The sequence below is a fragment of the Podarcis vaucheri genome (genome assembly GCF_965113315.1).
Source record: "Podarcis vaucheri genome assembly, chromosome: 2".
NCBI classification, from domain to species: Eukaryota; Metazoa; Chordata; class Lepidosauria; order Squamata; family Lacertidae; genus Podarcis; species Podarcis vaucheri.
The window spans coordinates 101,675,586-101,688,678 of record NC_138760.1 but is presented as its reverse complement, the minus strand read 5'-3'; the positions used below and the strand labels follow the sequence as shown (position 1 = coordinate 101,688,678).

The window sequence follows — 13,093 nt, the reverse complement described above, 5'->3', positions numbered from 1 at the left end:
CAGCCTCCAATTCCTTTTGTTTCATGCACCAAAATTAGTATTCACAGATCCCCCGCTTCCTGAAAATGAGCACTTTCTGTGTCTGCTTGACACTGTGATGAGACCAACTTAGAATACACAGTAATTTTCTTTGTTTTACTATAGCACTGAGGAATTCTTCTGTTCTCAGCTTCAAATTTTTGCCTGTTTATCATAAACTAGCAAAAACTGATGCTGGATTCCCTACAGTTCAGCGGCTTATAGATCCATTCATGACAAAAAAAAAAAATTTTTAAGTAAATTAGTAAATGTGTGGCTTGTTGTTGTTGTTGTTTTACAAAAATAAGCTATACTTTTAAATTTAACATACAAAAATTGATCATTTTATTAGGGGCAAACTCAGTGATACATAGTAAGTTTTCTGTTCCTGCAGTAACAATGACTTTTGACCTGTAAAGAGTGTTTGCAAAAGCATTTTTCCTTATCATAAACCAAAATGACTGATTTTTCAAATGTTTTGTTAGATTAGAAGTTACATCTCAGCTCTGGAAAAAAACCCTGTTTGGTCTATCGATAATATCTGGGATTTTATACTGCAACATGAAATTCTCACATGCAGCATCTTTGTTACCTGTACAGTTTGTACTGTGTAGATTTTCTTTAAATTTGATGCACATTCAGCAGCTGTTGTCCCAGGAAGTGACCTTGAAAAAAAGAGAGAGAGGAAGAAACCATATAAAGATTCGGTATAGTAAGTGTACTTATCAGATTTATGAAAAGAAACACATTGATATACAGTGCTACCTATTGTTATGAACTTAATTTGTTCTTGAGGTCCGTTCTTAACCTGAAACTGTTCTTAACCTGAGGTACCACTTTAGCTAATGGTGCCTCCAGCTGCCACCGTGCAATTTCTGTTCTCATCCTGGGGCAAAGTTCTTAACTTGAGGTAACTCTTCCAGGTTAGCGGAGTTTGTAATCTGAAGCGTTTGTAACCTGAGGCATTTGTAACCCGAGGTACCACTGTAATAATAATTATAACACAAAAACATGCTTTTAAAATACATTCATATACGATGAGAGCAGGTACCATAACTTACATTATGGAAGTTGACATGGTAAAATGGTGAATCTGATCAATATATTTTGGTGGGTTGGTTTTTTAATCAATATATTTGTGTGATCATCCAACTCTGATTCACAACCAAGCTGTGTGTTTGAGAATTACCAATACCATGGGGTTTGTGGGTGGAAGGAAAGATGGAAGTCATAACAAAACAAACTGTTTTGAAGTCAGGTTTGGGGAGGGTGGTTACATCTACTGTCAGAAGGTGATGATATAGTTTCTTGTTTCTCTCTGTCCCTCCCCCTTTCCTTCTAGTCATCTTTTTCAATTTGGTTAATTCATTTTGAAATAGAATGCAGTTTTTATTTAATTTTACAAACATTTTGTCATTGTAATTCTGCATAAGTTCTATTTGAATCCAGAAATTCCCCTCTTTTTTCTAAACTATAATCACAAGCGTTGTTGTTGTTAAAAGAAAATACGACTACTACTACTGGAAGAAAGGCAACATGCACACATTTTGTTTTGTTAAATAAAAATATTAAAGTTCCAATCTTGCACAGTTAAGCTGTTCAACTCCTATTCAGAGGGTGTTAAAGAAGCATAATACTGCAACACACTTGCCTCCATTGAATACAGTAGGAAATTACTTCTTTGTAAATATGATGAACACTGACAAATTGGAAGAAATACTGACTGAGGAGGGTGGGGTGCCCATATCCACCCAAACCTCCATGGACGTTCTTTAGCTTCAATCCTTATTTTTGCCACAGGCAGTGCTTTTCTTCTGGGGGTATGCATACCCCTAAACATTTTGTGAATTTCTGTACTTTTGTCCATTTACTGTATTTATTTTTCCCGATTTGAACTGTAAAATGGTGGTTGTCTTGAGTCAAATGAGTGTACCCCTAAACTTTTTTTTTTAAGAAAAAAAAAGCACTGGCCACAGGGATATACAGTGGTACCTCGAGTTACAAATGCCTCAGGTTACAAACGCTTCAGATTACAAACTCCGCTAACCTGGAAGAGTTACCTCAAGTTAAGAACTTTGCCCCAGGATGAGAACGGAAATCGTGTGCTGGTGGCGCAGCAGCAGCAAGAGGCCCCATTAGCGAAAGCACGCCTCTAGTTAAGAACAGTTTCAGGTTAAGAACGGACCTCCTGAACGAATTAAGTTCATAACTAGAGGTACCACTGTATTTTAAACATATTCTGCATCTCACAAGGCTTAAAGAAGCATTATCCTCACAACACAGGGGTTTTAATAAATTATTCTATTCATTTTACATCTGTGCCACTAGATGGCCACATTCTATAAATCTAGCAAGACCCTCTCTACAGTGAGTAAAATCCAAGAATAAAAGCACTTTTATTCTTTTATCTATTTTATTCTTTTATCATGGGACCGGGTTCTCTAATAATAATAATAATAATAATAATAATAATAATAATAATAATTTATTTATACCGCGCCCATCTGGCTGGGCCTCCCCAGCCACTCTGGGCGGCTTCCATAAAAACCAAAAATACAGTAAAATATCACACGTTAAAAACTTCCCTGAACAGGGCTGCCTTAAGATGTTTTCTGAATGTCAGGTAGTTGTTTATCGCTTTGACATCTGCTGGAAGAGCGTTCCACAGGGCGGGCGCCACTACCGAGAAGGCCCTCTGCCTGGTTCCCTGTAGCTTTGCTTCTCGCAATGAGGGAACCGCCAGAAGGCCCTCGGCGCTGGACCTCAGCGTCCGGGCAGAATGATGGGGATGGAGACGCTCCTTCAGGTATACTGGACCGAGGCCGTTTAGGGCTTTAAAGGTCAGCACCAACACTTTGAATTGTGCTCGGAAACGTACTGGGAGCCAGTGTAGGTCTTTCAAGACCGGTGTTATATGGTCCCGGCGGCCGCCCCCAGTCACCAGTCTAGCTGCCGCATTCTGGATTAGTTCTAGTTTCCGGGTCACCTTCAAAGGTAGCCCCACGTAGAGCACATTGCAGTAGTCCAAGCGGGAGATAACCAGAGCATGCATCACTCTGGCGAGACAGTCCGCAGGCAGATAGGGTCTCAGCCTACGTACCAGATGGAGCTGGTAAACAGCTGCCCTGGACACAGATTTGACCTGTGCCTCCATGGACAGCTGTGAGTCCAAAATGACTCCCAGGCTGCGCACCTGGTCCTTCAGGGGCACAGTTACCCCATTCAGGACCAGGGAATCCTCCACACCTGCCCGCCTCCTGTCCCCCAGAAACAGTACTTCTGTCTTGTCAGGATTCAATCTCAATCTGTTAGCCGCCATCCATCTTCCAATGAAACGGGCCATGCAGAGGTCTTAAATATACCTGCATACATTTCGTACAAATACAATACAATATACTTCTGGTTAAGTTATCTATATAGACAGTGCTTTTCGTCTAAAAAATGTTTGGGGGATAGTCTCATTTTCCTACTCATATTGAAATATTGCCCCTCAATGAGGCCAAACATAGATTCACAAAATGTTTAGGGGTATGTGTACCCCTGCGTAACCCCCCCCCCCAGAAAAAAGCACTGCATATAGATACCCTGGAATACTTTTTAAAAGAGACTATCTCTGGAGGAATCATGTTGCTTCTCTGTTGCGAAACTAACTTGAACAGCATCCTATGGACTATTGAAGGCATAGGCAAACTTGGCCCTCCAGATGTTTTTGGGACTACAACTCCCATCATCCCTAGCTAACAGGACCAGTGGTCAGGGATGATGGGAGTTGTAGTCCCAAAACATCTGGAGGGCCAAGTTTGCCTATGCCTGGACTACTGAGTTACCCGGATCTATCTAATCTATCTAATCTCAAGCGATATGCACCCAATATGGTTCAGTAACCAATTACAACCATAAGCTGACAACCATAGCAGCAAGATGGACAAGTCTTGCCAAGCAAAAGGATCCCATTAGCGGTATCTGTAGCAAAGGGGTAGTGTTTTCTTTGGGCTTGGATTCAGTCTTTGCTCACCTACAGAATTAGGTTGGCAGGAGCTGGGACAGAGCAACGGGAGCTCTCCATCACGGGGATTTGAACCGCCAACCTTCTGATTGGCAAGCTCAGTGGTTTAGACCATACCTGTGTCCCTAGCAGTGCTAGATAAACTAATGACATGGCTTGGTGTAAGGCAACTTCCTATGAGTGCAGCCCTGTCCAACACAGGCTGCATACTTAAATCCTGGATAACCAAACCCTCACTAAACACAAACAAGCAGCCTTGATGTATGAATTTACTTCTGTAAGTGAAGCTCTTCTTCTGTTTATAGAACTACTACCTTAATACATACACGTATCTTGGTGTGAAACAGACCTAAGTGAAGCAAAATGATCCTCATTTTGAATCTGCCCCACAGTGTAGACAAAATGTAGTTCTCCTGCTATATCAGATGGTGAAATATGTTTCCAAAGGCTGCCATTGTCTACATCTGGTTATGTCAATGAAAGATTTATCATTAACTTTATGGAGGATTGGCATACAGGCCAGCACTGGGCCCAGGTTGACATTCCCACCTAAACGTTAAACTATTTTCTCCAGCAAACTAAAATGCATTTTAGAAGAAGAGAGGGAGAGACTTGGCACAACAAAGTAAGTTTGGCAATATCAAAATGTCCATGAAAGAGTTCCAAGGGGACAATTTAATACTGATGTGAAAACATTCTGTAAGCACTCCAAGGGTAACCTTGGCCTGCCAGGCTGAGAATGGTATTTCAGTGCAAATTAAGTGACTGTAATCAGACAACAGTGCATGCCTGAAACAAATTTTGTTGAGCGGTTCCTACACAGTCTCTTTCAGAAGACGCTCGACGTAGTTATGGTGATGACAGCAAGTTGTTTTTGGCCAGTAATTTACTCCACAAGGCTTTCATTACTTTCACTTCCCTGAAATTAAGAGGGCAAATGTCAGATGGCCACTGACTGTCACCCTATTTCATGGTGGAAAAAGAACTAACCTATTCCAGTAAAACTGGAACTAACAACAGCAGAGGATAATATACAACCAATGCCTAAACAACATGTCTGTTAAGGGTGTGTCTCTTAACAGCTGCAATTTATACGCTTCTGAAATAGTTAGTTGATCTCTGGTTTAAAAATATTTTTTCTTATTTTTATTTTATAGTTTTAAGTATGACTGTTGTAAACCACTCCGATATCATTTATGAATAAGCAGTATATAAATATTTGTACAAATTAAATTAAATTTCCTGTCAGTGAACATGAGAAACCCTTACTTAACATGTTAAACTAAACCTTTTTTGGTTAAATAACATCTGGCTGCAGTGCTTTTAACTCACTCACAGTGGGCTGTAGTCAACTTTTATGCAGAGTATACATACTGAAATTAGTGACAACTAATTTAGGTCAATTAATTTCAATAGATCTACTCCAAGTAAAAGATAGTTAACTACAACCCTGTCTTTTTAACCATGCATAACACATACAGCACCATAAACCGCCCCCCACACCCCAGAGAAATATAAGAGAAGTATGCTAGGTGAAACAAACATTTTAGTTTTTAGTCTACATCATGAATATTTTTCAGGCTCTTTAAAAACGTACATGTACTTTACATTTCATGCAAAATTATAATCATAAAATATGCAAAAAGTGTACAGTAGTATTAAACAAATATATAGAGGGTAAAATCTAATGTTTCACAATTAGCAGAATGTGCTGCAATAGCACGGAGAGATAAAAATCAGATTGCGAAATTCTGGTTCAAGCTACTACTAACATTTCTAGCAGTAGCAAAGGTGCCGGGACTCCTGGAAACCACAACCTCTAAATCTGGTGATCCAGTATGTGCTAATCCCAGATGTGCATCAGGTTTCGCAAGCCTTATGACCTCCCCTCCTCTCCCCTTCTGCAGAGGGGAGTGACAGTACGAACTTCAAATGACTGTGCTGCAAATGTCAGGTGTTCCTGTAGGTGGTGATGTGTACAAACGAAGCTCTCCCGAGTTACCTCTTCCCTTTTATTTCTCTCTCTTTCTGGAACAGAGGCTCTTTGATCACTATAACAATACCATACAGAACAGTACTATGCAGAGTGATGCAGATTCTCATTAGGTTTATTTCTAGGATTATGGATGAAATTCAGTGTAGCACTAAGTGGGGAATGTGTGCATGGAAGGAAGTCCACTCACACAATGAGACTTATCCCCTCTTCCCTCCATCCCACAACCCCTAAACTGTTCTGGGTCTTACTAGCTAGCAGCTGGTGGTCAGGGTGTGGTTTAAAAGGCTGGTTAGTATAAGGCCTCCATCTCGAACTTTCCACTTGCTGGGAATAACACAGGTCTCTAGCTCCTAGTTTTTCTGCCTTACCTGAACTATCTGCCCTGACTTTCTCCCTAGGTCACATTTGATCCTAGACTGATTCTTGATGCTTGATCCTGGTTTGTTTGGACCAGGGGTTGGCAAACTAAGTACCGGGGGCCAGATCAGGCCCAATTGCCTTCAGGATCCAGCCCGCGCACTGTCCATGGATCGGCATGGGGATTCTGTTCATTCGGGCTGCACCATTCCCCCCCCCCAGCCATTCCATCCCCGCCCCTCACAAACACCATGGCGGCGCCTCCTCCCTCCCTCCTCCTGGCTTCTCCCCGACCTGCCTAGAGGAGGAAGGGGGCTGGGCTGAGCTGGCTGGGCGCCATTTTAAACAGCCGCTCTCTGGAGCCGGCCCTTTCGCACTGCTCATCTTCACTCCGCCGCCACCACGCTGGTGCTCCTGTGGTCCAGAGAGCGGAACAGATGAGTTCACTCTGCCTACCCACAAGAAGCAGCAGCAGCAGCAGCCCCTGGAAAGGTAAGTGGGGCTGGGGAGGAGGACTACTTGCCCCCCCTTGCCTCATCTTCCAGCTCCCCCCCCCCCAGCGCCGCTTCTCCAGCCCACCACAAGGTCTGAGGGACAGTGGACTGGCCCGCGGCTAATTTTTTTTGCCAACCCCTGGTTTGGACTGTGCTGTATCTGCAATGCTACCCTTGCTTATGAATACTTTAGTGAGAGGCTTATACCTTCTGTGAGGCCCTAGCATCTCAGGGCATCCCCTCGACTGTGAAAACCTCCTGGATCTATGAGGTGGGTGATCACAAGAGTGGGGGTTTTTTTCTGTGGTGGCTCCACACTATTGACACCCCCAGTAGAGTGGCAGCATGTGATTACAAAGGCTTTTCAGAAGGCCTTAAATAATCATTTGTTCTGTTTGGCCTACCCTAGCACTGACTGCAATCTAGAGTACGGTTAAGGAGCAGGAGTTCCGAATCTGTTTCAGTTTTGTCAGTTACTCTTAGTGTATACAATAATTTCTTATACTTAGTAATTTTATTGTTGTAAGTTGCTTTGGATGGGTTTTGTCTGGAAAAGCGGAGTACAAATATTTGTCCACAGGCTTTAGCTGAGATTTCTGCATTGCAGGGGCTTGGACTAGATGACCCTTGGTGTCCCTTCCGACTCTTAAGATTCTATGATTCAAGCAGCCAAACACAGCAGCTTGCAAGATTCACCACTTGGTAATCAGGTGGGATAACTTAGTTGGAAGAACAGGTTCTTCTCTTCCACACAATCTAAATGCCATGAATAGCTAACATATGACTGGGTAAATAAACTGGTAACTTTTGTAGAATAGCCTGTAAGGTTGAAGGTTGTCACTTTGGCTACCAAGCTAACCACCTTCAATCCACAGAGCTGTTGTGTCAGTTGCAGGCTGTGCAGTGGTAATCTGCCAAGTAGGAAGACGCCAAAGGTGCTTTGACCCAATGGGGATTCATCCTACCTCCTGGACCATAGGTCACAGTAATCTAGCCAAACTACCTACCAGGTGAAGCTGGAATACGTGCAGAGGAGGGCAACGACCATACAAATCAATGACTTCTGCTCTTTCGTACAACCAAAGAAGGCATTGTACTTGCTATTGGCATATGTTTATTTGCATGTGTTTCGTATTTATATGAGAACCAACTTTACCTGAATCTGGTTGGCCACTGTTTAAGCAGAATAGATGGGCCTTTAAGCTGGCCTAGCTTTTATGCATGCCTCAGATGGACTGCTACCACTGCAAAATGTGACCTCACTTTAGTCCAGTCATTAAAACATGGTAAGGGAAACACTGGCCCTCCATATATTGTTGGACTACTACTCACATAATCATTTCTGGCCAGTGGTGAGGCTGACTGGAACTGATGGAAGCTGGAATCCAACAGCATCCATAGAGCCCCAGCCTGCCCACCTCTGCAGAAAGTATTTCAGAAGATTCTATTCTGCATGTGAGAAGGCCAAATTAACTTGGGGTGGAACTGAAGGCAGAAGAGGAGTCCTGTTCCAGACTTAGCCTGCTAATTACAGTACTCTAATTTCCAATCATCTAAATAATAATAAACCTCAGCAAGTGCCCAGCTGCCCTGTTCTGTCCTCAAGACTATGGCTTCTAATAATAGGTTGGGGTCGGGTAGGGTCACTGATGTAACCGCAGAAGAAAAGTCTTTTACAAATGTTTCCTTACTGAAAGCAAGGCTGTGATGGAAAACGTGCAGTGGGCTGACTTCCTGCTAAAGTAGCCCTCAAATTAGGGGGCACATCTTGAGTGGGGGATTCTTTCCTTGTGTGGCACATTACATAATTTGCAGTATGTACAGAAATTTCAGAGTACTCCATTTATGTGAGTCTCACTCACTTTGGTGGCATTTCTGCAAGCTGATCTTGGTTTTGTTACCTTTCAGTAATGTCTTACTGTTGGCATCCAAGTAATTAAACAACCTTGGAAGGATTTGTATCATCAAAGGCCCGATATTTTATTTTTTTCAAAAAAATAATGAGATACAGACAACTGAAATGAAAGGTTGTAAATATCTAGATGGCTCCCTGAGTGTAATTATGCATGAAACCAGCACATAATATGATAGCAATAATAGAAACTCAAGAGTATGAAGGGCTGTTTTTTTTAAGGAACAAAACAGCTTTTGCCAACAGCTTTGGGCAGTAGTTGCCAGCATAGTGCTGTTCAGAATGATCAACTGTCAGGGGTGGGACCTGTAGTCACCATGTTGGCCAGGCATAGGCAAACTCCAGCCCTCCAGAAGTCTGGGACTACAATTCCCATCATCCCTAGCTAACAGGACCAGTGGTCAGGGATGATGGGAATTGTAGTCCCAAACATCTGGAGGGCCAGAGTTTGGCTATGCCTGATGTTGGCTATACCCCTGACTTAGGAAGTAAATTAGAATCTGGACAGAGATTTGATTGTCTGTTCCTGTCCTCTACTTCTGCAGGCTTAAATATTATCTCTCCTTCACAATTCCTGCCCTTAAGAAACTAGAACAAAACTCATTGATACCCCCACCACGGTATATAACCAAATATATATCACCTAAATAATATGTATCTAATCAGTGATTTTAACTTTTTGGGTACTTCATGTAACTGGTGAAAACTGGATTCTATGGATTGGTCCCGGGGGGAGGGGGAACTTTTTTTTAAAAAAAAAAAGCAACAACAGAAAAGCACCTAACATCATCTTCAGTGCCACATCTGGCGAATCCCAACTTGAGAGAAAGGTGAGATATAAATGCATTAAATAATATAAATGTTGGCTTATAGTGACCCTAGAGATTTCTCGTCACCTTTTGTTGCTTTGTTTGCTTACCCAAGGCCTTTTGAGTGGTTTTGCTGAACTATTCCTGGCCTGCAGACGCATTGTGCTTTGGGCATCTTGCTTGCTTCTACAATCAATATGTGGATTATACCGAAGGGGTTTGCAAGGTGAGATAGCTTAGATCGTTCTTTATCCTACAGCAAGATGCCCTGCCATGTGTTAAAATACCTGATGTAAGATGACTATAATTTAAAGGCAGCAGAAGCAATCTTGGCCTACAAGCTATGAGAAAATTTAAAAGGGATAATTTCCTGATGCGTTTAAGTGGAGAATGAGATGGCAGAGATGTGATTTTAGCAGCAAAAATGTGGACCCAGATGAGGAGAGCAGAATGCTACTTCCTTACCTCCTTGCATCTTCTTTCCCAAGTACTTTTGCTTTTGCTGAGCTACAAAACATCAAGTAACTTTGGTTGTGAGAGGTAAAGGGGCAGCACGTCTCACCCATGTGTTCCTTTTGCTGTTAAAATCAGATGCACTTCCCACTATCTTCACAATATCAGAGTTCCATTTTTAAGTACACAAAACTACCATGGTCACATCCTAGCTTGCCCCTTAGTATTTAATTTCAGCAAACCCTTCAGTGGTTGTAAAAGGTGCTAATAAAATGCAATTGGTCATAAGAACATTTCAGGATTTAGGTAGCTTGCCAGAGAAAGCTGTTTATACCTCAAGGACATGTTTCTTTCTCAAGTTACAAAAGCAGATTGGTACAGGAAAACAAGCCAACCACCTATGACAAGCTCCGACTGGACAGAGTGTGTGTGTGTCATTTGACAAGTACTGGGATATCATGGAGTTATAAAAAGCAAGGCTAAAGAAGCAACCAATTGTAGTCTGATGCAGTATAAGAAAGCAAGCATGTCACAGTCTGATTTTGTAATGACTGGAGGAGTGGATCTGGAGTGAGAGACACTGGGAACAAGTCTTATATGGCTTTGAATCTTGTGGAAAATAAACACTGGATAGAGATTTTAAGAAAGGATTATGGTTTCTTAGCAAAACAGAGAGGGGAACCAAGGTTTGTTTGTTTTTTATAATGAGTGGAGGGAAGGAAGCTCTATTTTAAAGCAGTGAATGAAAAACAAGGTAGGAAGAGATCATGTTGCAAATTATGGACAGTTAAGAGCAGATCAAAGTTTAAACCACAGAAGGATGTTTCAAGAATATGGGTTGATATAAAATAAAATAGCAACACAAAACTTAATGAGAAGGGAAGAGACAGTAGTTAATCCTTTGTAAAAATTGCCAATGCTCACCCTAAAGTTTCACCTATTGAATGTCTGCCCATCGTAGGACTTTAAAGGAAGGGGGCAACTAAGCACGGACTGTAAGGTTTGTGTTGAAATAATATTTGCCATTGATACATGTTCAGTAAGTGTCTTTGTGTGTGTGAAACCTCAGAGTAAATAATCTGCCTTTAATCCAGAATAACTACCACCCACTACTTCCCTAACTTTCATTACAATCCACTTCACCAACACCATAGTTCTTACAGGCATGCACAGAAAGTTAATGCCAAATAGGATGGTTAATGGTTATTAAGGAGTCATCGGTTTGTACTGTGGCCTGGAATACACACCTTTAAAGGGCAAAAAAATAGTCATTTCTAAATTGTGAATATTACCTATATTACCACTATGCTTTCCCCCCAAGATGACTTCTAAAGTGACTCCGTGATGTGGCACAGAAGAACCTTGCAACACAATCCTACATGTTTGTTCAGTGGGACTTACTCCCAGGTAAAAGTGTATAGGATAGCAGCCCCACTGTTCTTTAATGGGTGTGGATGTGCCCCCGTCAAATTTACATGTGGGGTTGGGTCTGAGGGGAAGATTAGGAAGAATGAGTGGGGAAAACAACAGTAAGCAGTCTCGAAAGTAAGCAAGGAGACAGAAACTGTTCAGCTGGTAAGAGGGTAAAGGATATTGGGTAAAGGATTATGGCTAACTTTTTTATGGTTAAACCTTTGCCTCAAATTTATGCCTTGTGAGTTTAGTTTTTTAAATAAAGCATGTGGACTGCAGTGTCCTCTGATGCAAAAGAAGTAGCAGTACTCCTTTTAACTTTTTGTCACTGGTAGGGAAAACTGGGTCATACGACAATACGTTTCTCATCAAGGCCCGTTTTATGGTACATGCAATTTAAAAACGTTATTGTTAAATTTATATCTCACCCTTCCTCCCAAAGGAGGCCAGGGCAAAACAAATACTTTGTTTTGTTTTGCTTTAGCTTAGGGAATCCATGCCCTTGGGGATGTATTTCCAGACAGCAGCTGGTCTGAAAACTATCCAGAGAAGGTTGGTTAAATCAATAACCACCTTAAGCGCTGGATGCATTAAAAAGAAGTTCCGAAACGGGCAACAAATGGAGCAGAAATGCCACCCAATGGGATAAAAACACAAGAGCTAGGATCCCCCAAGTTCTTCTAGGGTACCTAAGAGGCGAGCCTTTCCCAAGGCAACCCACCGAGTAATGGTGCCCTTTTCCCACCCGGCGTCTCAAACCTTGTGCGTCTCAAACCTTGAGGAGGGGTAAAGCTGCACTTGTTGCCTTTTCTGCCTGCAAGCTAGATGCGCGCGTGCATTGTGTGTGGATACCACCGAGTCAGGAAAAGTGAGCCCCTATCACTTCCCTCTAAGAGCCCCTATCACTTCAGCACGCTTAACAAGGGATGATCCCCGGGCTACGGAAAAAGAGGTCTCAAGAGTTCAAAACCTCGCGTTGAGAGCCCTGGAAATAGCGAGGAGGAGAAAGCGAGCCTGAGGGCGCCCAGGGCTGGTTGCGGGTGGGGGAGCCAAGGAAGGGCAGAAACAGCAGCTCCGGGTGGGTTAAGCGAAGTGAAGCAATCGGTGGGGCTGGAGAAGAGAAGACCCCCCCTCCCTTTTCGCTGCCCTCGGCGGAGAAGGGAATTAATTCACCATGGGGACGGGGAAGGAGCGAGCTGAGCAGGAGAGGAGGCGGCGGCGGCGGCGAACAAAGGCCGGTCCTACGCCGCCCACCCCCGCCGCTGCCCCCTCGAGCGCGCCTTTTCCCACCCTACCGGCGCGGGAGAGGCGAGCTCCAGGCCGCGCGCTCTCGCCGCGAGCTCCTTCTCCTCCTCCTCCTCCTCCTCCTCCTCCTGCCGCTCGCCTTCCCCATCCGGTGGGCCGGCGGCCCCGCACTCACTTGTCGAGCCAGAAGGTCCACGGCGAGTGCAGCGGGATCCCCTCGCCGGCGTCGGGCTCCAGGCCGCTCAGCTGCTGCTGCGGGTCGGGGTCGAGGTCGGCCTCGTCGTCCGCCTGGTGCTGCTGCTGCTGTGGCGCCGCCGCTGCCGGGCTGGGGGGCTCGGGCGGGCCCGGCTGCCTCTCGGGGGGGCTGAGCGCCATTGCCCTGCGCTTCCT

The 13,093-nt window shown here is 43.5% G+C and overlaps 1 protein-coding gene across 1 annotated transcript in view; it reads right to left on the bottom strand.

Annotated features, from left to right (window-relative positions):
* EIF4E3 (eukaryotic translation initiation factor 4E family member 3) overlaps positions 1 to 13,093 on the bottom strand; it is a 24,226-nt gene extending 11,133 nt beyond the window's left edge. Inside the window, exons 1-2 of the mRNA XM_082210738.1 lie at positions 12,879 to 13,093; positions 611 to 683 (exon numbers count right to left, since the gene is read on the bottom strand). Of these exons, the coding sequence (XP_082066864.1) occupies positions 611 to 683; positions 12,879 to 13,078 (273 nt within the window). The 5' untranslated portion in view covers positions 13,079 to 13,093. The remainder of the gene's footprint in view (positions 1 to 610; positions 684 to 12,878) is intronic.